Source organism: Anoplophora glabripennis, unplaced genomic scaffold (assembly GCF_000390285.2).
Source record: "Anoplophora glabripennis isolate ALB-LARVAE unplaced genomic scaffold, Agla_2.0 scaffold276, whole genome shotgun sequence".
Taxonomy (NCBI): Eukaryota; Metazoa; Arthropoda; class Insecta; order Coleoptera; family Cerambycidae; genus Anoplophora; species Anoplophora glabripennis.
The window spans coordinates 86089-109656 of NW_019416521.1; the positions used below are offsets into that span (position 1 = coordinate 86089).

General features: G+C 32.7%; 2 protein-coding genes across 2 annotated transcripts; one reads left to right on the forward strand and one right to left on the reverse strand.

Annotated features, from left to right (window-relative positions):
• Positions 1–4314: 4314 nt before the first annotated feature.
• Positions 4315–11014, reverse strand: LOC108907562. The gene is made up of 2 exons (XM_018711301.1): positions 10181–11014; positions 4315–4777 (listed from the first exon to the last, which is right to left on the reverse strand). Exons 1-2 carry the CDS (start codon positions 10952–10954, stop codon positions 4349–4351), a joined length of 1203 nt encoding a protein of 400 aa, XP_018566817.1. The 5' UTR covers positions 10955–11014; the 3' UTR covers positions 4315–4348.
• Positions 11015–15903: 4889 nt separating this feature from the next.
• LOC108907556 lies at positions 15904–19617 on the forward strand. The gene is made up of 2 exons (XM_018711294.1): positions 15904–16716; positions 19189–19617. The coding sequence occupies exons 1-2, from the start codon at positions 15940–15942 to the stop codon at positions 19615–19617; spliced, it is 1206 nt and encodes a 401-aa protein (XP_018566810.1). The 5' UTR covers positions 15904–15939.
• Positions 19618–23568: the final 3951 nt, after the last annotated feature.

Consider the following 23568-nt stretch of genomic DNA (forward strand, 5'->3'; position numbering starts at 1 on the left):
CCGTCATTTACACTAAATGTACTGGGACATCCGGGCTAATTTTTCGAAAAATACCTTTGGTATTCCGAGTACTTACCATGTCTAAGATTACAATACTTTTCTTCATTGGCAACCTACTTTAAAACGTGTTTAAAGTTATTTATGCAAGCCAGAAATTCAATAAAATCGTACGGGTGGTGGTGGTGGGGGAAGAACAGAGCGCGGCCGCTTCGGCCTGCTCGAAATTTAATCGTCTATAACTACTACAAAAATCTCCGTGGATATACGATTCACCCAAACCAAAACAGATACCGCCTGGTCTATTAATAATAGATTAAATAAAACTTCTAAGAAAAAAAATTGAAAAACAAATAATAATTCTAGATAACTCGTCAACATCAGATAATTGAAACTATAATTGCACTTACATAGAAATTTCTAATTAAATAAAAAAAAGAGGGACAAAGGAAATACGTGGTTTGCATCAATTTCATTATTTTAAATTATTTGATTGTAAGTAGACATCGGAAAGTTTGTGGCGACAATCAAATAAATAAACATTATTCACGACCACTTTCCCTCAGCGAAAAACCTGGATTGGGCGGGCATTAGGGTGCAGTTAGATAAATCTCGAATAAATTGATCGATGCGAAGATTCAGACGACAACATTTAGCTCAGGCGGGTAAATATTTATAAAATGTTGAATATCAGTATTTAAAAATATTAGTTATAGGAATGTCATATGGTTCAGTACACAGAGCTGTAAGAAAATTACATTTACATCCACATAAAGTTTCCATGGTGCAAGAATTATTACCATTAGATAAAAGAAAAAGAGTGAACTATTGTAACTGGTTTAAGAATAACTTATACGATGACAATCCTTTAGATAAAACTTTTTTTACCGATGAGGCATGGTTTCCTCTTAGAGGATACATAAATTCACAAAATTATCGTACGTGGTCTTTGGCGAATCCACCCGTGTTAATGCAAACGCCTCTACATCCTGCTAAAATAGAAATTTGGGTAGGCATATCTCAGCGAAGAATAATTGAACTATTTTCTTTGAAGATAATGTTATTTCCAGTCAAAACATTTTGCAGTCATTTTTAAATCAGCTGCAGGATGACAAATTGCACAATGGTTACTTTAATAGGGACATAATTTTGGTCAAAGTACATATTTACTTTTTTTAACGTTAAACCAATAAAGCATTTATTATTTTAAATTTTCTTATAGGTAACAGCATGTTCTTTTTATATTACATAGTACATTTCATTTTCCATATCTTCAGGGACATCATGAAACCCACTTTACAGTATTTTTTCCAGTCATTCTTCAACTCCTGGAAAGGATATAGTTTTCCAGAATCGCATCCAAATGCTTTCAGAGATTCCGTGAGACTATCATAGTAGATTTTCAGGAAATAGTCCAAATCCTTCAGCAGTTCCCTTGGTGCTCCCGAATAAAAGCAGTAACACAAGTCACAACAAGGAGAACCTTATTTCGCCAGTTGAAAGTCGAAGAACCTTACGTCGATTGATTTCCCGTCTTCCTGAAAACAGTAGTCAGTAAAAAAAAACTGCCAAAATCATCTCTCAAAGTCGTAAAAGATCGCTCCTTTTGAAGGAGATGGAACCAGCAGAATATCACTGTCTCCTTTGTATGTTCTATCCACATCTTCACTAGTTCATCACATATGTACCCTTCAGTCACAGCATAAATAGTAACCGTCTAATAACAACATAAAATAATAATTTAGTCAAGCAACTTGTAGGTAAAAAACGTGCCTTCGTCGATAAGAAGCTATCATCTGCTTTGGCTTCTAGTCGAATATTTTCTGGCAAAGGCTACAACCCGTCAGAAAGAGAACAGAAAATTTGTTATTTATCAACTTTTCAGGGCGAACGAAGTTGACAACCAAGACTTGGCTCCTGGACTTTTTAGAATATCTCTTCCAGTTTGCTTTTTGTTAAAGAAACTGCAACTGTTGGACAAAACATCGTATATCACACCTGAACGTGAATTTTTCTTACAAGCAAGTGAGAATTTGCCACACTTGCGCGAAGGCTCATACGTCAATATATTTATATATTTACGACGTATCATTAAAAACATATTATTTACATAGTTTTAAAATTAGTTAACTATTTTTACTATCTAATAAGAAATTCTGCCAATTTGGTGATACGGAACCGATAACTATAACAACTAAGCAAGTAATGATTTCAAGGTTATTTATTTTAAAATATAATTCACCATATCTCACGTTGCATAATAAGAACCTCAAGTTGCGTAATAATGACGAATACATTTGGTTTAATGTGCTGTATGACTTCCTATCGTTTTATACCAGTTTTGGGCGACAAATAAATTGTCTTTGATGATCAGTACAACATTTTATGGCGTCAAGTGCTAAAAAGGTACTTGTTAACTAATATACAATAGAAACATGATTATATCTACCTACTTATCATTTCTAAGATACCATTCATAGGTTAAGTACCGATCCCCAATGAAAATTTACAATCATTAGCTGGAAAATTGGATGCCAAGGAAATTACTGTTTTACCCACGCTGTATTTGAACATCATGTTATTGCCCCAACAATCACCGTGTGTAGCGACGGTATATTTAGTGTTGCAATCTAGACTATCCTTAAAATGAGATATTGCAAAATACAGCATTATATTCAACAGCAAGTTGGCAGTAAGACAGAAGCGTTAAGCACAGCTCTCACATTGCTTTTCACTTCGGAAACTACACATTGTAGTTGAGGAAGTTTAGAGAATTAAGTTGAAACACTGAGGGAAAATTTTCTGTTGGAGGCCGCAGGATGACTTTCAATGAGTTGATCGGAATAAGAAGAACAGAGATTAGGCAAACGTCTTCATGGAGGTCACACATCGCACAATCCAGGCCAGGCTCTTTATAAAGGTTGGAAAATCAACATATTAAGAAGAGCTAAGATTAGGGCACCTTCATAAGCACTTTAGTAGAATTGGGCTGAGGGCCACTAGAGCTAGCGCTTGCCTTTCTATGCGACACTAGCGTATTAAACTCTTACTGGCGGCAAGCATAATGAGTCACAACATCTCAATGCTGCGGGTTATCGCAACTACAACGTATTTCGTCAAATTAAAAATCAATATTTGTATATTATTCATTTAATAGTTCTAAGATATAACAAAAAAAAATGTAACGCTCTGAAAATGTTGTTTCTTTATTGCTTCCTCAAGTTCAGTATCAATATTATCAGCCTTCTTTTTATTATAATTTTGTATTCATGCTTAACATGACACTTACAGAGCAACATATTGTGATTTTGAGATAGAAATTGGACTTTGATTAAATAAAGGTTCAATAGAACATTACTCAACACTTACTCTTTTAAAAACATTAATGAAATGCGTCCATTTTAATGTATGAGTAGAATTTATTTTGCAGCAAAATATAATGACAACAAATTCCGGCCAATCTTCATGTCTAAGTCCAATATTTGCTGAAATGGTACACCTGTTATTATATTTCTCCAAAATTCGCTTTTTCACTAAAATACGCAGTAGATATGGGAAATAACACTTACCTAGTGATTGTTTGATCCAAGAAATATAAATAGATAATAAAATTGTTATATAATTATTTATTTTTATTGACACAATTTTAAATGAATAATCCAATGACGATGAAACATTCATTCAAAGGATCATAACATTCATTCAAACGATCATAACGGGAAACAAAAGTTCAATCATCACAATGGATTGGCAAAGGATGTCGACAACTCATTCTTCTTGCACCATTATAAAGCATTTGCCAATCCGTCAGGTTTGTGCCAAAAATCAGTTTTTCTTATTTCCGAATTTAAAGAAGAACGCCGTTTTCATATTATTGAAGACATCAAAGCCAACTCATCACCGATTTTAAAGGCCGTTTGAAATGAAGCTATCCAGGACTTCGAGAAATGGAAACACCGCTATGAAAATTGTATGAATAGGAGAAGAGAATACTTTGAAGGAGACAAGAAGTTAAAAATATTTATGTATAATAATTAAGTTGTCTCATAATTTTGATAATGAGAATGGCATTAATTAATTCCCCAGTTTCCCAGAATTTATTTGTATTATTATCATATTTCTAATAAGAGAAACCTAAAAATATATACGTGTTGACTAGTAAGCAGTGTTCCAACATTTGTTCCTTACCGCAAATGAAATCCAAAACAAATTGATCATACATTTAAAAAATAAAGAGCACATGTTTTATTAATACAATTCCTTAATCCTCTACTTATCGTTGTGGAACTTACAATGACTCTACAAAAACAGATTAGATATTTCGCAATTAATTTATTTTGTTTAAATATCTTTACAAAAAATCACTTTCGTATAAATGACACAGCAAATCTCTAGCACGTTTCCTGAATGCATCTTTGTCATAGCCAGTTAGAAATATTTGTTCCTGTTCGTCGCTTGTTATATCCGTAAAATCTTTCAATTCTTCATCGTACGTAGTTTTAAATTTCCAAATCATCAGACCCATTGTAATCCCTAGTTTGCAAAATATCTTCCAATCCTTCTTCAATGCCTGTAGGGGATAAATTTCCTCAGGGTCGCACCCGAATTCTCTGAGGGTTGTAGACAGGCTGTCGTGGTAAATTTGAAGATATCGGTCCAGATCCTGCAAAACCTCCTTCGGTGCTCCTGAGTAGATGCAATACGAAAGGTCGCAACAAGGAGAAGCCTCTCTAGCAAGTTGGAAATCGAAGAATCTTACGTCAGTCACGTTTTTGGCGTCCTAGAATAAATATTATTTAGTTTAAGGAGGTTTATCGGGTGCGGAGGTACGTCTAAAAGTCTAACGAGAATTTCTGTACATTCGCTAGTGACTAAAGTAGTAAGCCTTTAGATTTGGCAACGTTGCACTTGGCTGGCTTTGTTTGGATGCCTAAGCTTGAAATATACACACCTGCTAATTTCAAATAATACGCTAGGTCGAGAACCGCAGCGTTGCCGCTATCACGCATATGGACGTTAAGTTAATCAACAACAGGAGTTTGAAAGAGAATTATTATAAATTATGTATCTTACAAGTACCTAATCGATTTTTACGAGCTGTCATACGGTTCCTTAGATATCGGTTTCCTATTTATACAAGTTGCTGTAAAAACTATTTGTCAATTGCTGCGCATTCTAAGTGGAAAGACTAAAAAAAATCTGCATTCTCATAAGACTCTGTACTAAATCGTGAAAAATTATTTTATTAATATCTCATCTCTTAGGTATCCAAATTAGTCATAACTTTTTTGAGGGTTTCCTTCATATTAATAAGCTTATATTCATTTTTTTATGAATATTTGTTCGTCAATTCCAAATCAGATAAAACCTCCTTAAAAGGGAAAATTATTATTATTTTAAAAAAAAACTGAGGTCGGCGAGGTACGATATTAAGTATCCGTCCTAGAACTTCGGGAAAAAAATTGATTAATGGATCCACCAAGAGAAACCGCTAGAAATAGTTTTCAAGTTCGTAGCTGGGCCGCCAGGGGGCGCAATCTACATACCAATACATAGAGTTGAATTTTTCTCAGAAATGTTTCCTATTCAGGTATATTAAATAGTACAAATATGGATAGTTGGATTCATTGGGCATAACTTTTGTTATTGACATTTTGTTCTAACTCTCGACAGAAAGGGAGGGGGAAGCTCCTCTGATCAGAAAAATGCATTTTTTTAAGGATTGGCTCATCAAAGGCCCATAGTGTTATATCTCGTTGGAAAGGTGTTTTGATGCTTTATCTCGTGATGAATTATTTACCTCAATATGGAAACCTATAGATGGCATTATTTCAAAAGAATGCTATAGTTTTCTTTACATAAATGAATTTAGCACAAAAAATTGATGAATATAGTATAAATTTGAAATTTGTAAGGAAAGTGTTGTTTATTTATTATCTATACATTCTCTAATATCGTACCTCGCCGACCTTAAGGGGACACCCTTTATATGCCTTACTTCAAAAGTCAATGCACATTTTGTTAAAGATTGTTTTCTGTTCCTTATTCCTTACAGAACACGAGAAAGAACTTTTTAATTAATAGTGAATGACTGAACTACATTCCTAATATCTAGTATATATGTAACATATGTCAGGACCAGTCATTGACCTGTTTCGAATTTATTAGTTCTTGTCAGTATGCCATAGGCAAGATGACTGACTGATTTCGATATAAGGGTGACAGACATGTTTTGGGTGTGGGTGAAACATAACCTCTAAAACATATATCATTTGTCACATGTGACACCTTAAATGTCATTGTTACAGAATGTCTACTGGCCTCGCATAAAGTGCCCTACTCATCTGGAAGTGCTATGAAAGTTTTTTCCCTCAATAAAATCAGTTAAAAAGTTTATAGTCTAGACGGCATGTTTCAAAAAGTCCTTATTTGGGTTAATCGTATATCCCCTATTATTCCGCCTCATGAAACACCAACTTAAGATGTGACATAGGAGATGTCATATGCTTTATAGGTTATATCGCACCCACATTAAAAAAAAATCTCTTAAAGTTAAATATAAAGTCTAGTACATAGTATTGTACATACCCACCATATTTGGCAGTGCGTTTTAAGTAATCTAATAATAGTTTAGTATACTTTTTTTATTATTAAAAAAAATATACTAAATTTATTTTTTTTTATTAAAAAAACTGTGTATTATGTCTTGTTTTACGAGACTTGCTAAAGATATAAAAGTTATGAACCATTTCCAATGAATGCTGTCTGTTTTCCGTAGTTAATAAGTTCCATTTTGTGGTTTTCATTTTTTTAATAAAGGTCGCTACAGAAAATTTGCAAAATTTTTCGTGGAAAAAATATACCTGAAAATATTTCTGAATTTTGTATCAAAAGTTTGTAAAGTAATGATTCTTTTAGTAGGGTAATTTGTGTTTCGAATATGTTGGTTTCCAATATTGTAAATTAGCTTTTGTAATACGTCGTGTCAGAAAATATATGACATTCACGTGCGATAAAATACCTCTTACTGGGAAGCCCCTTGAAAAAAATCCTCAGTTCAGGTGTTATAGACCTACAATATTTAATCACTATTTACAAAGAACTTCTAAGGCAAATAGGTAGGCAACCTTGATGCAATAACAAACAGAAAACAGCTACAAAAAACAATATTTGACCTGGCCGAATGTTGTTTAAAAGAAAAAGTAGCAACAACCTAATAACAATGGCATTAAATCCAGTATGAGTATAATAATAATTAAAATAGGTCATTAAAGATTCATTAACATTTTATACCATGCGATAATTAAAACAATTTAAATTAAGTGATCTTTATGAATCTGTTTTAAAAAGGGTATACTTGGGTAAAACGCATATGATCGGAGATTTTTGCTTTAACGGCTTCTAAATAACATCTGAAATGATAATTTTTCTATGCAAATAAAAAAAACCGTGGGCTTAATTGTTATTGCAAAAAAGTATAAAATAATAGCAAAAAAATTTATTTTTTTCTTGGATTTCTCGTCGACAACTTAGCAACTATTCGTTTTAGACAAAAATGGAAGTGGAAAAAAGTTTTGTAATTAAATTTTGATCAAGATAGAGTTAGTTGCAATTCGAAAAAATAATTATTGTTATTGCAAAAATCGGAAAAATCATTTAAAAAATTGCAAAAAATGCTAGTTTATTTGTCAATTTTTTTCAGACACTTGAATAATACCTAGGATCTTCATACTTTTCCCAATTAAACTTCTTAGTGCATAGAATCATCACACCAAATTTCATCCAATTCGGTTCGATAGTTTTTACATAATAATTGTTTAATTTTTTTTATTTTTTTTAAATTAAAAAATTTTCAAAATCAAATTTCTAAAAATCTAAAGCCTTTGAATACTTGAAAATTTCACCACAAAAAGAAGAGCTCTCAAGCTTTAAAATGCTTTTTGAAAAATTCAAATCGGACGATTAGGTGAGCCGTGGTGATTGTTTAAACATTTTCGCAATTTTCACGCTTATAAACAATTGCAATAATTTAATGTTTTTTCAATTTTTTATTTATTTTAAAATATGGTTTGAAAGTACTCGGAAAGACGAGTATTTAAAAAACCTGATGATCCGCCCATTATTTTCGGAGTTATAGTCCGTTAAAGTTAACCCTTATTTACACTAAAACTATAAGGGTATAAGGGCTGTTTTTTGAACTAATAGGTTTGCCATTCCGAGTACTTTCCAGATATAAATTTTCAAAATTTGCAATCACGGGCGTCCCATTTAAAATGTCACTCAAAGATATTCAAGACCGCGTGAAATCAGTGAAATATCAGTGAGGGGGGAGCAAACACACAGCTACTCCGATCTGAATTCTCGAGTTCAAAAATGCTCTGAGTATTGCACCCATTGCCAAGGGCAAATGTGTAAAAATGCTTACAAAATAGTGGAAGTAGACGAGTTCGAAATCGATTTTGAAGAAGACATGTCAGAAGAAAGTGCAAGTGAACTCGACAATCAGATTTCAGAGTCGTTAGAAAATGATATTTTGCAGTCGCAGGACGAGTAAATCGACGACGAAATAGATTGTGATAATACTGATGAGGCATTTGAAAAATCACCAACTAGTAAAATAATTAGATTAGATTAAATGTAAATAAAAATTGAAGTAAATAATTTAAAATTTGAAAATTCATGAAAAGTGTGTACTTACTGTTTATTGAAGTATCCAAAAGATTATTATACTTTTTTATATAAATAAAAAATAAATTTTAGATAAATATTTTAAAAGTAAACGAAAAAATTGTAATTATAATTATTCACAATTTATTTTTTTTTGAAAGATTTTTAGAAATTTATTGTACAACTAAAAATTAATACCAATTTTCAGTTGTTTATTTAAATAATTATTGCTTAAACAATTTTTTAATATTTAAACAAATTTACTAGTATTACCTGGTGCAACATGCAAAAATTTTGGTCGTAAATAAATAAACATAATAAATTATTCAATTTTTAAAGTAACTGTTTATCGGCATGTCAAAAGTCCAATAATTAATAATAAAAGGTAGTTGAAAATATGATAATTGAATTTTTTAAGTTGCGAGACATCGATTTAATCGATAGATAAGTTTTGAACTCGAGAATTCAGATCGGAGTAGCTGTGTGTTTGCTCCCCACACCACTGATTTCACGCGGTCTTGAATATCTTTTAATGACATTTTAAATGGGACGCCCCTGATTGCAAATTTAGAAAATTTATATCTGGAAAGTAGGTACTCGGAATGACAAACCTATTAGTTAAAAAACAGCCCTTATACCCTTATAGTTTTGCTGTAAATAAGGGCTATAACTCCGAAAATAATGGGCGGATCATCAGGTTTTTTTTTAAAGTACTTCTTCTTTCCGAGTACACTCAAACCATATTTTAAAATAAAAAAAATTTGAAAAAAACATTAAATTATTGCAATTGTTTATAAGCGTGAAAATTGCGAAAATGTATAAACAATCACCACGGCTCTCCAATTTGAATTTTTCAAAAACCATTTTAAAGCTTGAGAGCTCTTCTTTTTGTGGTGAAATTTTCAAGTATTCAAAGGCTTTAGATTTTTAGAAATTTGATTTTGAAAATTTTGTAATTTAAAAAAAAATTAAACAATTAGGTATTATGTAAAAACTATCGAACCGAATTGGATGATATTTGGTGTGATGATTCTATGCACTAAGAAGTTTACTTGGGGAAAGTATGAAGATTCTAGGTATTATTCAAGTGTCTGAAAAAAATGACAAATAAACTAGCATTTTTGCAATTTTTTAAATGATTTTTCCGATTTTTGCAATAACAATAATTATTTTTTCGAATTGCAACTAACTATATCTTGATCAAAATTTAATTACAAAACTTTTTTTCCTCTTCCATTTTTGTCTAAAATTAATAGTTGCTAAGTTGTCGACGAGAAATCCAAGAAAAAAATGATTTTTTTTGCTATTTTTTATCCTTTTTTGCAATAACAATTAAGCCCACGTTTTTTTTTGCATACAAATATTATCATTTCTGATGTTATTTAGAAGCCGTTAAAGCAAAAATCTCCGATCATATGCGTTTTACCCAACCCGAAACAGATATCGCCTGGACTAATAGGAGCGAAGTAGGCTTCAATAAAATATTATAATGTTATTATTATAATTTATTACTTACGTAGTACTTAAACATCATGTTATTACTCCAACAATCCCCATGCGTGATTACCGTATATTTTGTTTTAAGTTTAACACTGTCAACGAATACATCTAAATAATTTTCGAGATAAGGCCTGAACTTTTCGATCACGGCGTCGTCTACCCCTGGTTGAAGACTTTCAATACCTATTTCATACAAATATTTTATCCCATTCTGAAAAAACTCTCTCCCAGACATATCAGCGTAGATGTCTACCAGCCCTTTTGCCATTTCGGCGTATTCTTCCGGGTATAAAGCTTTATAGGCGAAGGATATACCATGGAACTTCCCATATTCCCTCACGATAAGTTGGTAGTGTTCCTTGCTCAATGGTATTTTCTTCTCGTGGGTTTGGAAATGCTGCAACTTCAAGTTTTCCATCACCAGATATTCAGAGTTCTCGTTTGAAACAGAAGCTAAACATTTCGGTATCTTCTGGAAATGATATTTCGTTGGTACCTGTTGTTGAAACTTATCCAGTCTGGCCCAAATTTTACTGTAGAAGTAAATCTCGTTCATGAAAATATCCCTTATTGGGATGGAGTCTCTAATCGCCTTTTCCCTGAAAGCTTGCTTCACAATAACGTTGACCTCCTTGTGTGATTTTTTATGTTTTAACGATACGAAGAGCATCTCCCCCATAAAACCCTCACCCTTCTTGTTGGGGTTTTGGATAGTTATCTCGAAATTGTCTACATCTCCGTTAACCAACTGATCCAACGTTTTGTAGACTTGAGCGGGAATATTCGACATCTATTTGATACTTCACAATCTCATGCAGAATCACAACTGAGGCAAGAGCCAAGTGCTTTCGAATTTTAAGTTTGTTCTTTATATACGTTGTTACAGGGTGGACCACTCAACTGAACCTTTCAGAAAAAAAAATTATTATTCAACAGTAGATATAAATCAACAATTTTTTTATTATTAAAGTAATCAAACATGACTCGTCCGAAAAGGAAGTCACCTGTTGCTTGTGTAGGAGCATCTAAAATAAAACAAACGACGTACGACGCGTGCTTGGATAACATTGTCTAATTTATTTCGATCTGAATTCCTAGATAAATAAATACATAAGAACAATTATATTTTAGTGGATTAAATTGTTGAATGTGGAATATATCTCTTCATAAAATACGTTGTTTCTATTATTACAATGTGAATGTGGCATCAACAGTCTGTTGGAAATAAGCAGAAAAATAAAGAACGGAAGAAATAAATTTAAAAAAATATATATGAAGGGTATGTAGAATGATAATATCAAAAAAATAACTCGAAAGAAGTGACGCTAAATTGGCAAATTGCAAATAAGTGGCAAATTTACCTGTTTTTTCACTTTTATTTATTGTATTTATTTATTACCACCTGACAGTTAAACCAATTAATAGGTGGGAGAAATAGCTAATAAAAATAGATGCATAACAAAATCAGATACCATCCTTGGTGCAAATCGACTGATTTTCAAAAAATTCGTCCGCCATCTTGAATTTTGCAAATTTGATTCGTGATCAGCGACCCCAAAAACCCCCCTATACAACGTTTGGTGCAAATCGATTGATTGTCGAAAAATTCTTTCGCCATATTGGATCCGCAATTTTAATTTTTTAAATCCGACCTTGGATTCGTGATCAGCGACGTCGAAAACCTCCGTATACAAAATTTAGTGACAATCGGTTAACTTTCAAAAATTTCGTCCGCCATCTTGATTTTGCCGCCATTTTGAAATGGTCAAGGTCATATCTGAACGTAAAATTTTCCGCTCTTTCCAATTCCGGGGACAAAAAGGGGAGTTCCCATTTAAAAAAATCGTCTTGACCCCATAATAACCACGTGGTCAGTAGTCATGGCGTGGTCACCATTGAATAGCCAGGGAAAATCCTAACTTTCTCCATATTTGATTTTTCCTTAAAATGCATATCACGCGAGATTTTTTAGGGTTCCCACATTTTTATGCCATCCTATATAATGTGAATTCCATACTAGAGAGGCATATTCCAGTTTGTGTAAATTGTTGTGAATTCCTCAAAATGAAACCAAGATTTCTATATGCCACACGTTGAATAATATTAAAGTGTTCATTAAGGAGGTATATCGGGGTCCGAGGGAAGTGAGGAGCACAGGGGGGGTCCAATGCTTTTCTTATGGGACTAAAGCCCGCTGCCAATTTGAAAAAACTAAATTCTATTGAAATTATTTGCGANAATATCTCAAAATCTAGATTCAAAAAAAATTTCAAAAAAATATGACGCGCAGAGGGAGCACTGGGTAATACACTATATAAATTTCAAGGACATGTGTGCATTTTAGTAAACCCGATATACCTCCTTAAAATCTAGTTTAATATCAAATGTTTTACACCAAGCTCCTTAAAAGAGCTACATTTCCTAATCAAGTTATTACCAACAGAATAATTATATGTAATCGGGCTAGTCTTTCTAATGAATGTCATGGAATTACACTTGAAGAAGTGTAAAGGTAGTAAATTCGTATCACACCAATTACTAACTCTATCTACATCAGACTGATGCCGGAGACTGTAATTCAAATTACCCACGAGTAAATACAACTTAAGGTCGTCGGCATACAGAAGGGCGTTACAATTTAGATTCAACGTTATGTCATTAATGAAAATCAAAAACAATAATGGACCGAGGACTAACACCTGTCTCCACATGAAGCATTAATATCCATTGATCGGAAACCTCGTTACTCCACTGTCAATTTCCTTTGAGATAGGTAAGATTGAGAGAATTGACTAAATAAATAAGTTAATCCCGTATTGGAAGTCCGTATGGACAACATCAACCTGACCACTATTATGCATAGAAATATAATGTATAATTTGGTATATAAGAGTTTCGAAAACTTTTAAAGGACAACCTACTGCGATTTCGTTTCGAAGCGTTTTTTAGGTATACCATTTCGGATTGTTTTTTAATTGAAATCTGACTACTTCGTCTTAATCGAAATCACTCAAAACACAACATCCAAATTCCATCAATTTATAATGCAGAACATTTTTGTACAGGCTTAAACTTTCATATTTATTAAGCTTTAGGCACTTAAAATTCCTAAAGATAAAAAATTTTGCCATTTATTGACACCGCATCAACTTGACTTGAAGTGAAAATATAGATATTTCCTTCGTTTTGCACGAAAATTTAAAGTCATTTTTAAGCAGTTATTATTTTCCAGTGGTACCATTTTCTTTTCCCTGATAATAGCACAACAGCCGAAACTAGTAAGAAAGAAAATATGTAGGTATATACTAAATTACTCCACACTTACTAGCATTGTTTATGTTGTTGTTTGTCACACATCCTGATATTTTATTTTATTCTATTCATAGGAAAAGTTTTTTTTTCTTTATAAAAATCCACATTATGTCAAGATCGATTATGTTACATCATTTTTCTTTTGGTTGGTCAAAAAAGTGACCTAACAGGCCCATTCAGTAGAATTTTTTTGCATATTCTAAAAGTTTACCCTTCAATTAGTTAGTATGCCAAAAATGAAATGTGTGAAATAAATTAATGAAAACAGAGCGCGGAAAAACGTTAAGCAACCATTGCCTGACGTCATAATACCGGTACGGGCGACTGGCAGAGCACTCCGCTCGCGCTCGCTGTCATCCCATTCTGTGTTAATGCATACGATGTGTGGTTCGCTTGGCAGTTTCGTGAATCATTGTTTTTATGTCTAAATGGTTGGAAACCGAGGATTGTACAAATATTGTATAGTTCCAGGCTGCAAAAGTACCTCAGGATCGACTCCGAATAAAATATTTATTTCATTACCGAAAAATGAAAAGTTTGTGTGACGTTATCCACAGTTTCCCTACCCATGGTATGCAACTCAAAACCACCTTCGTTTTTCTTTGGTTGAGGGTCTAGGGGGTTGTAAAATATTATTATTTGAATATTTAGAGCACAATTTTCAACTTTATGCCGGAAAAAAATTCTAGCCCATCTAAATGTTCGTGTTAACAAAAAATTCGAAATACGTGGCGAGATAGACCTATAGGCAATTTATTTAAATAATAATTTTTTACAACCCCCTAGACGGGCAACCAAAGAAAACGAGGGTGGTTCTGAATTGCTTCAAATACTAGTCTAAGTACTATTGGCACATACACGTCGTCGCATACACCCACAAGTACCGAGTCTATTACGTTGGGTACATTGGTACAAAAATGGAATGCAAAAGAAAATGTAGAAAAGCGAACCATTTTCGTCATTGAGAAAAATCCGGAAATGTATTTAGTTATTCCAGGTCATTCTATGTTTATAATAAATATGTTGTGTGAAAATGCATTTCAACAAGACTTGATGTATATCTCTTATACAGTCTCTATTTATACACTTAAAAATATAGGTATATAATATAGGTAAAAGTATAGCAAATATCTACACATCTCTCCGACTGGACGCGGCNATGGGTCGAAACCGAGGATTGTACAAATATTGTATAGTTCCAGGCTGCAAAAGTACCTCAGGATCGACTCCGAATAAAATATTTATTTCATTACCGAAAAATGAAAAGTTTGTGTGACGTTATCCCTAGTTTCCCCACCCATGGTATGCAACTCAAAACCACCTTCGTTTTTCTTTGGTTGAAGGCCTAGGGGGTTGTAAAATATTATTATTTGAATATTTAGAGCACAATTTTCAACTTTATGCCGGAAAAAAATTCTAGCCCATCTAAATGTTCGTGTTCACAAAAAATTCGAAATACGTCGGCGAGAGGGACCTATAAGCAGTAAAGAAACACTCGTTTTTCTTTGGTTGCCCGTCCAGGGGGTTATAAATATTATTATTTGAACATTTAGAGCAGAATTTTCAAATTTATGCCGAAAAAAAAAAATTCTACCCCATCTAAACGTTCCCGTCCACAAAAATTTCGAAATACGTGGCGAGATAGACCTATAAGCAATTTATTTAAATAATAATATTTTACAACCCTCTAGACGGGCAACCAAAGAAAACGAGGGTGGTTCTGAATTGTTTCAAATACTAGTCAAAGCACATACACGTCGTCGCATACATCCACAAGTGCCGAGTCTATTACGTTAGGTACATTTGTACAAACATGGAACGCAAAAGAAAATGTAGAAAAGCGAACGAATTTACGTCATTGACAAAAATCCGGAAATGTATTTAGGTATTCCAGGTCATTCTATGTTTATAATAAATATGTTGTGTGAAAATGCATTTCAACACGATTTGATGTATATCTCTTATACAGTCTCTATTTATACACTTAAAAATATAGGTATATAATATAGGTAAAAGTATAGCAAATATCTAGACATCTCTCCGACTGCTCGCGAATTGATCGCCGAGTGGCCAGTATCGTGACGTCATTACCTGTTCTACCGCAGTGTTGACCTTTTTAAGGGTCTTACAAATTCAGAATTAATTCACTTATTATTAATCCTACTGACCTAATTTTTTTAAGATATATTTAGGTGGTTAAATACCATCAGAAAATAAAAGAAAAAGTTTAAAATTATATATCACTGAGTGGGCCTATTATTAAATCTACTGCAATCTATCGCAATAAACTTTGTTCGAATTCAAGTTCGATGCAAAAAACATTTTCCAGGGACAGATAACTCAATTTTTAAGTAGTCTTATCACTATTTAGTGCACTAAACTTCTCGTAGATAAGATGCAGTTTTACTATTTTAAGTTCCATATGCATCTAGTATGCAGTGAGATATTGCATAATTAATAACGATGAGTAACACTGGCCCACCAAAAGTCCTTGAAGTTCTGAAAGATATAGTGAAAAGCGACATTGATAATTTTGAGGTAATTGTCCATGAGGGGAATAAGAAAGGCGAAGGATTTTTGGGGGAGATAGTATTCATCACCATGAGAGAAAAAAATTCTGACCAAAATCTCAACTTTGCAGTGAAGCAGGCGTTTGACAAGAAAACTATCAGAGATGCACATCAGATTCGAAAAGTTTACTTGAACGAAATATACTTCTACACTGAAACCTGGCCCATTTTGGAGCGATTTCAAGAGAGAATATCACCAAAGTATCGATTCCAAAAGATACCCAAGTGTTTTGCCACGGTCTCTGAAGAGTTTTCAGAAAAGCTAGTTCTAGAGAACTTGAAATATCAAGGCTTCGAGGTGTACGACAAGAAAAAACCCTTGGACAAGGAACACTTCGAACTTATCTTCAAAGAGTACGGCAAGTTTCATGCAGTGTCATTCGCTTATAAGGCTTTGCACCCTGATAGTTACGCACGGTTGGTCTCAGGAACAACCAATTTGTTTTTAAGTATGGCTACTAGGGACTACTTTGAGAAAGGCAACATATATACTCATGAAACTTGCTTGAAGGGTTTAGTGCCTGGAACTGACGATGCTGTTATCGAAAGGTACAAACTATATCCTGAAATATGTAACAAATTATTCTTGGAAAGTGTCGATTGTGCAACAAAATATGCTGTTATCGTGCACGGGGATTGTTGGAGTAACAATATGATGTTTAAATATGATGTAAGTATCTCTTTTATAACGATGACCAATATTTGTTTTCGTTTCCGATAATGCATCGACTTTAGCTTGGATTTGTATCACATTAGAAGTAGTTAAATGTTTGATTTGAAGAAATTAATGTGCAATGTAACAGTTATCACTGACATGTAATCCTTAAAACCTTGAGATAACTACTATCAAATCAAAAATTGCGACTTACTTTAACAGCATTTATTACTACCTAATTTAAACTGATAACATTCACAGTATGGTGATAATTTCAAAATTTACACACATTTTTTGCCATCTCATCTCATAATTTTGGTGACGTGTGTAGATCTTTGAAATTACCTTTCCTAAGGTATAGGAAAACAGTTAAATGAGAAATTTCTTACATCGTTCTTTGGTGCTCGCAAATGCTTTGAAAAATAGCGAATGCTACATTTTCGTACATTTGCTGCAACTTTTTTATTTTGAAATTTGTAAATAATAACATTTGCACAGAATTTCATTGCGTAATCAGATTTTTGCAGCAACGTTTCGATTTATAGATACAGTCATCCATTATTTGTTTTCTTGTGAGTGCCATATTCAAATTTATGCTGAGAATAGAATAAAAAGAACACATGTTGTCAGTTCCTTAATATTGTCAAAGCAGGACACTTTGAGGTTGGTAGAGGTCCACCAAAATGGGCAGGACAACCACCTAGTTGAAACCAACTGTTCATTCGAGTATTAAGTGGAACATCTTCTAACAGATCTTGAAAACCATTTTCAAGGAACTCGGTAAGCATGCCAGCGTTTAACCGATGCGGAAGTAGAGACCAACTATAGTGTTGTCCAATACACCCAACCATACGTTACATTGGAATTCATGCTGAAAACTATGTTCCCTTACCGCCCGTGGATTCTCGTAGGACCAAATATGGTTGTTCCTTTGGTTTAAAATTTCCCTTCGAGTAAATGTTGACTCATCTGTCCACATTACTTTTTGCGTAAACTGATCATCATTCTCTGCTTGGTTTAACATCCAGTCCCAAAACACACGCCTGCATCGTATGTCCTGAGGCAATAAATGTTGTACACGCTGGATATAGTACGCATAGAGTCCATCAGCCCGAAGAGTCCTTCAAATGGAACTTGACGAAATACCTAGCTCATAGCTAGATCTTCTGACACTCGTGGATGGATTATCATCGAAATGGTTTAAAATAGTATTCGATCTTACTTCGACTTGAAGTGAGGCAAAATGTCCATCAGCATAAGGGAATACCGAAAGACCCAGTTTGTCTGAGACGACTGAATGTCGTTGAAAATGTTTCCTTTGCTGATAGTCTGCGATGAGGAAATCTTACTGCATATTGGCATTTCCATTACAAAAACCATATACAAAGATATCAGCATATTCATTGTTCGAAAATATGGACGGCATTATTAAACTTATTTTTATTATTAGTTTGAACGCTTTATCTAATGGATAATTTATGCAACAATTCGCAAAATAACATTTAAAACGTCAAATTAACGTTGCTTGACAGCAGCCTACTCGAAAATTTTTGTTGAGGTTCATTTTAAAGTTTATCGACAGAATCCAGAAGCACCCTTCCGAAAAATCAATTTTGCCATGAAACTATAAAAGTTAGGAAAAAAGTGAATGTACACTTTTTATCAATAACAAACTGTTATATCTAAAAACAGCATCATTTTTTATTTTCAGTAGGGCCGTATTAATTTTTTTTATAATTTAATGAGTCTGAGTCCCCATAACTCCGCCACTGGTAGCTTGCGGGACTTCTACTTCTATGGCAAAATGGTATCTTATAAGAAGATGTGTCATGCCAAATTTGGCTTAAATAGCCTTCTTCATTTAGAAGTTATTTAAAAAATTCGAATTTTTTAAAAAATCTTTAACTCCCTATATTTCGAAAATGAAGCGTTTCTGGAAAATAATTTATACTTGATATTTTTCTTATTTTTTTATGAGGAATATCTCCTTAAAGTTTGTCGACTTAATCCTGAAACACCCTGTACATATATCAATGACTTACCTTGCGTGAATGATTTAGTTTTAACTACTCAATTTACAGGTTATACAAACCTCACTAATCTACAATAATTGACAATTTAAAAAAAACTCCGTCAAGCTGAACTAATGATTTGGATATCATTCTCACTATTTAATTAAATTTAAATTCTACCAATACATAGGTAAGCCGTAATATTTAGCAGAAATTTTGGTAGAAATCAAAGAGATTCTAAATTGTTATGGGATTGGCACACGCAATTGATGTTATCTTATATTTACATTCATTAATTTTCTTAATCTTTTATCTCCTACTTTGTGTATTATTCAATTTATTTGACTTGTGTAATTAACACGTGTACATTTTGATCCCAGTCCCATATAATACCTTGTAGTTTCCAGGTTATAAAAGCATTCATCAACAACTACAGTGATAAAATTTATATTTTTAAGTAAATTATCAATTACAGGAGACCAGAAAAGTGACAGACGTAAGATTCCTGGATTTTCAAATGTCAACCGAGGGCTCGCCCTGTTGTGATCTATCATATTGTATATATTCAGGAGCACCAAAGGAAGTACTGAATAATTTGGATTACTACCTTCAAGGGTACCACGATATCCTTTCGGAAACCCTTAGACAATTCGAATGCGACTCAAATAAAATATATCCGCTTCGTGAACTGAAGGCTGACTGGAAACGGTATTGTAAAATGGGATTTACTATGGCTTTGTTCATTTGGAGGCTAAAAACGACATACGAAGGTGAAATTAAAGATCTCAATGACATGATCGAGTTAGGCGAGGAAGAGCTTAAGTCGTCTGGGTACGATGAGGAGGAGTATAAAAGGATTACAAGGGATCTAATTCTGCATATGCATGAAAATGGTTTTTTGTAAATACACGTAAATATATGTCTGAAATGATTAATTGTTTCAGTTTATACCTAAACTTTGAGGTTCTTTAAAGAACAATGATAAATTTACATTAAAAATTAGTGTTATACCCGCATTAGCTAATAATGTATGGAAAACGTAATATTTTGGCGCAAATACATTTACGGTATATCTAGTATTAATTTTAGTCGTTAGTTGTTATATACAGGATTAGTCAAAATTATGGAAAAATCGCAGCGGGAAAGCACTTTTGGGATAAATAGTGAGGACAAAAGTCGCATTTTTCACGACGCATCAAGTGGTATCCTTGAAGTTGAGGTCAAGGTCAAAGTTCAAGGTCATATCAAGGTCAAGTCGGTTTTTTTTAATGGCGACCCTCCTTTTCAACCCCGGAAATCGAAAGAGCAGGAAATTCTGCATCCGAATATGACATTGACTGTGACCTCAAGGTCAAGGTCAATTCAAGATCAAATGTAGATTTTTACTGTAATTTTTTACTTTCAACTACGAAATCAGAGGGAGTGACAGTCTTTGAGTAGATACCTGGTGGTACTCCTCTTGATCTTGAGGTCTAAAGAACATGTGAAGGTCATATCGCTTTTTGGAATAGCGATCCCTTATTTCGACGCTAGAAATAAGACACCGTAGAATTCTACATGGTATTATGATCTTAAGCGTCAATGGTCAAAAGCAAGTAGAAGTCAAGTGATTATTCCGTCTGTCATTTTTTATCTTCGACGGTATGACCTTGACATGTTTTTTCTGCCTTGACCTCAAGATCAAGGTCACTAAAAAGTAGCAACAGGTATCTCCCTCTGATTCCGTAATTAAAAATAAAAATGTTACAGTAGAGATCAACATTTGACCTTGAACTGACCTCGACCATTGACCTTGAGATCACGGTCTATTTCATATCCGTATGCAGAATTGTTTGTTCATTTAATTTCCGAGGTAGAAAATGATGGCCGCCATTAAAAAAAAAACGACTTGATCTTTATATGACCTTGAACTTTGACCTTGACATCAAGGATGCGTCGTGAAAAATGATGAGATTTTTGTCTTCACCATTTATCTCAAAAATGTTTTCTTGCTGAGACTTTTGGGGGTTTGTATACTAACTAACCCTGTATATACATATTTTTTTTCATTTAATTGATAAGAATTAGCCGGAAGCAACTGCAGCATTGACGCAAGTATAATTATCTTTTAAGTGAATAGAATTTAGGGGTTCAGGTATGACAAGCGATCTTTTCAATTTGGAATACAGATCAACAATAAAGATAAATGGAGTGTTACCATATTTACATTATTTTTTAATATTTTCCACAGTGTAATCTGCTCTTTAAGAATGTTTCTTGAATTTATAAAAATCGTTTTTGATATTGCAGATGCAAGTAAAAAGATGAGAGATGTCGCTTATGTCTTTTATAATGATCTATTTTAACAAAATTGTAGCTAAATTTTGTACATTTCAAGAGAAGTATAGAAATAGATTAGAAATGATAAAGCTTACAAAGGGTACATGATTTAGGTATAGTTGTATACAATTATCTATAACTAAAACTGACTTGGCCAGTATATTAATAAAAATATTGACAAAACAAGTTAGCTTTTAGTTAATGTCAACGTTTTTTAAAGCTTCTTGTTACAGACAGATTAGGGCACATATGAGTGTCTCATAATTAGTGTCCATTAATTTATCACTTGATTCTATTGCCAAAAATAAGAATATTTTTTCATATAAACATTGGTCGAGAAATGCTTCCTAAGGGAGATACGCCCCCTTAAACGGGGCCTCAAAAAATTCATTTTTTTTTTAATATTTCTGAAATGGGTTGAAGAAAAATTATGAATTTTGATATCATGAACGCTTATTAAAAGTCGAAATAGATCATCATAAAATTTTTCAAAAATTTTGATCAGGGTCGTCTCAATTGGGTGGGGTCGTCAGTTACAATTTGCCCCAATTTTTTTGCTTGTCGAAATTTTCAAATTCAGAGGCCAACATATGATAGACCTTCATTTCCTCTACAAAAAATGTACTGTTTCAATAAAATGCTCCATTTCCAAGAAAAACGGATTTAAGTGTCTAGAAAAGCACACTTTGGGAACATACTTAAACCGATTTTTCTCGAAAACGGATTACTTTTTCGATTGAAAATAGCAAAATGTAAAAAAAATTCCCCCCATTTCGGACGCCTTATCTAAGAAATTTTCACGTTGTTTATTACAATGTATAATGATATGATGCCATATCAAAATTCATAATGGTACAATTAAACACCAGTTTCGCTACAACTTTTCCGGGTTTTTTAATTTTTTTTTTTTTTTTAATTTAATTTTGAGGTATATTATTGGTAAGAATCTATATCTCTGCATGAAAAATCTTCAAAATTCTAAAACTCCAAAGGATTCAAACGACCTTTATCAGCCAGTAACTTTTTTGTCTGCTATTTCTGCAAAAAATTAAACAGTTATCATCCTTAAAAATTTGTAAGAAACGGTTCTTGTGATCTAATTCAATAATGTTAACCGTCCCCAAGAAAAAAAGTAATTTAAATAAAATAAGTTATATGTATAACTGTATCAACATTGAGCTTCCGAAATATTGCTACAGACCATTAATTTTACAAATAAAATCAGCGCCTAAATTTGTTGCATCTTTTTTGGAATCACCCTGTATATAGTGAAAAAAATTGTTTTAATTTTTATTAGTTACCTAATAACATTATTCTACATTAAGTTACGAAATAATTAATAAACATTTTTATCTAATTTTTAAATATTTTCTATTTATTTCCATAATGAATTATGATAATAGTTTTTTATATTCAACTGATGGGGATTTCTATTAACACAATATATTCAATAAAAAAGGCGTAGACTAAATAAAGTAAATATTATCCATTATCCTAAAATTAAAAATAATATCCAAAAATATATCACACAAAATTTTTAGGTACTTTTGAGACATGATCTAAATATTTACTTGACAGCACATTATGTTCTTTATTCTAAATACTAGTTACATCATTTTTCATCACCATCTAATAAATTAATAATATTTTTTTAACATATATATAATCCATTTGACTGTATTTCAAAATTCATGAAAACCAATAAATACTTATCTCAAATCTAATTATATACCATGAAAAGAATATAAAAAAATATATTTTAAAAATATATAAAATCCTAATTACACACCACAGGTACGACGAATTAAAAGTAAAATACTTTAACTGAAGCTGAAATCAACTTAAAATAAACTTATAAACAGTTTTTAACAATTAGAAAATAACAAGAGAAAATAAATGAGTTATACTCGTATACTATGAAATATAGGTAGTCCAAATAAAAATTCGTTTAAATATTTTGCAACCTCGGAACTGCCATCTGTTTCCATGTAGCTTATTTAGGATGTCCCTTTTTACCCTTTTGGGTATGCCAATTTCCAAAATGCAAACTGCATTCTATTTGCACAGCTACTTGTCTGAGGTTATAGCATTTAAAAAGTATCAACAAATTAACTTACTAACAACAAAACTCTCCTAAAAATATTTCTTCAATTTAGAATATAATACGATATAACTCAGGTTGAACATATTTTGGTCACCAGATGCATTGTAATAGAATGATGGTATCATTAATGTGAGTAAACAGAACAAAAATATAATCAAATAAGCAATCATTTTTTACATTTGTGAACAGATATATTATACAGGGTGTCCAGAAACTAAGCCGACAAACGAAGAGAACAACCAAAATATGGTTACAATAATAATTAAAAGATCATTTTTACATCAAAAGCACACATACACATAACCACATAACCTAAGTTTGATCTTTCTAGATAAAGATAAATAATGTCAGAGAGCCATTGTCAGAGAGCCCTACGTCACTTAGGAATCATCCCTAGAATTTGCTGTCTTCGTTTGTCAGTTTAGTTTACAG

Excerpts from the sequence above, each read along its gene's own strand:
- LOC108907562 (XM_018711301.1), bottom strand. The coding sequence starts at position 10,954 with ATGTCGAATATTCCCGCTCAAGTCTACAAAACGTTGGATCAGTTGGTT. Across the intron at positions 4,778-10,180 it reads ACATGATGTTTAAGTACTAC|GACGCCAAAAACGTGACTGA; the intron begins GTAAGTAATAAA and ends TATTTATTCTAG.
- LOC108907556 (XM_018711294.1), top strand. The coding sequence starts at position 15,940 with ATGAGTAACACTGGCCCACCAAAAGTCCTTGAAGTTCTGAAAGATATA. Across the intron at positions 16,717-19,188 it reads ATATGATGTTTAAATATGAT|GAGACCAGAAAAGTGACAGA; the intron begins GTAAGTATCTCT and ends TATCAATTACAG.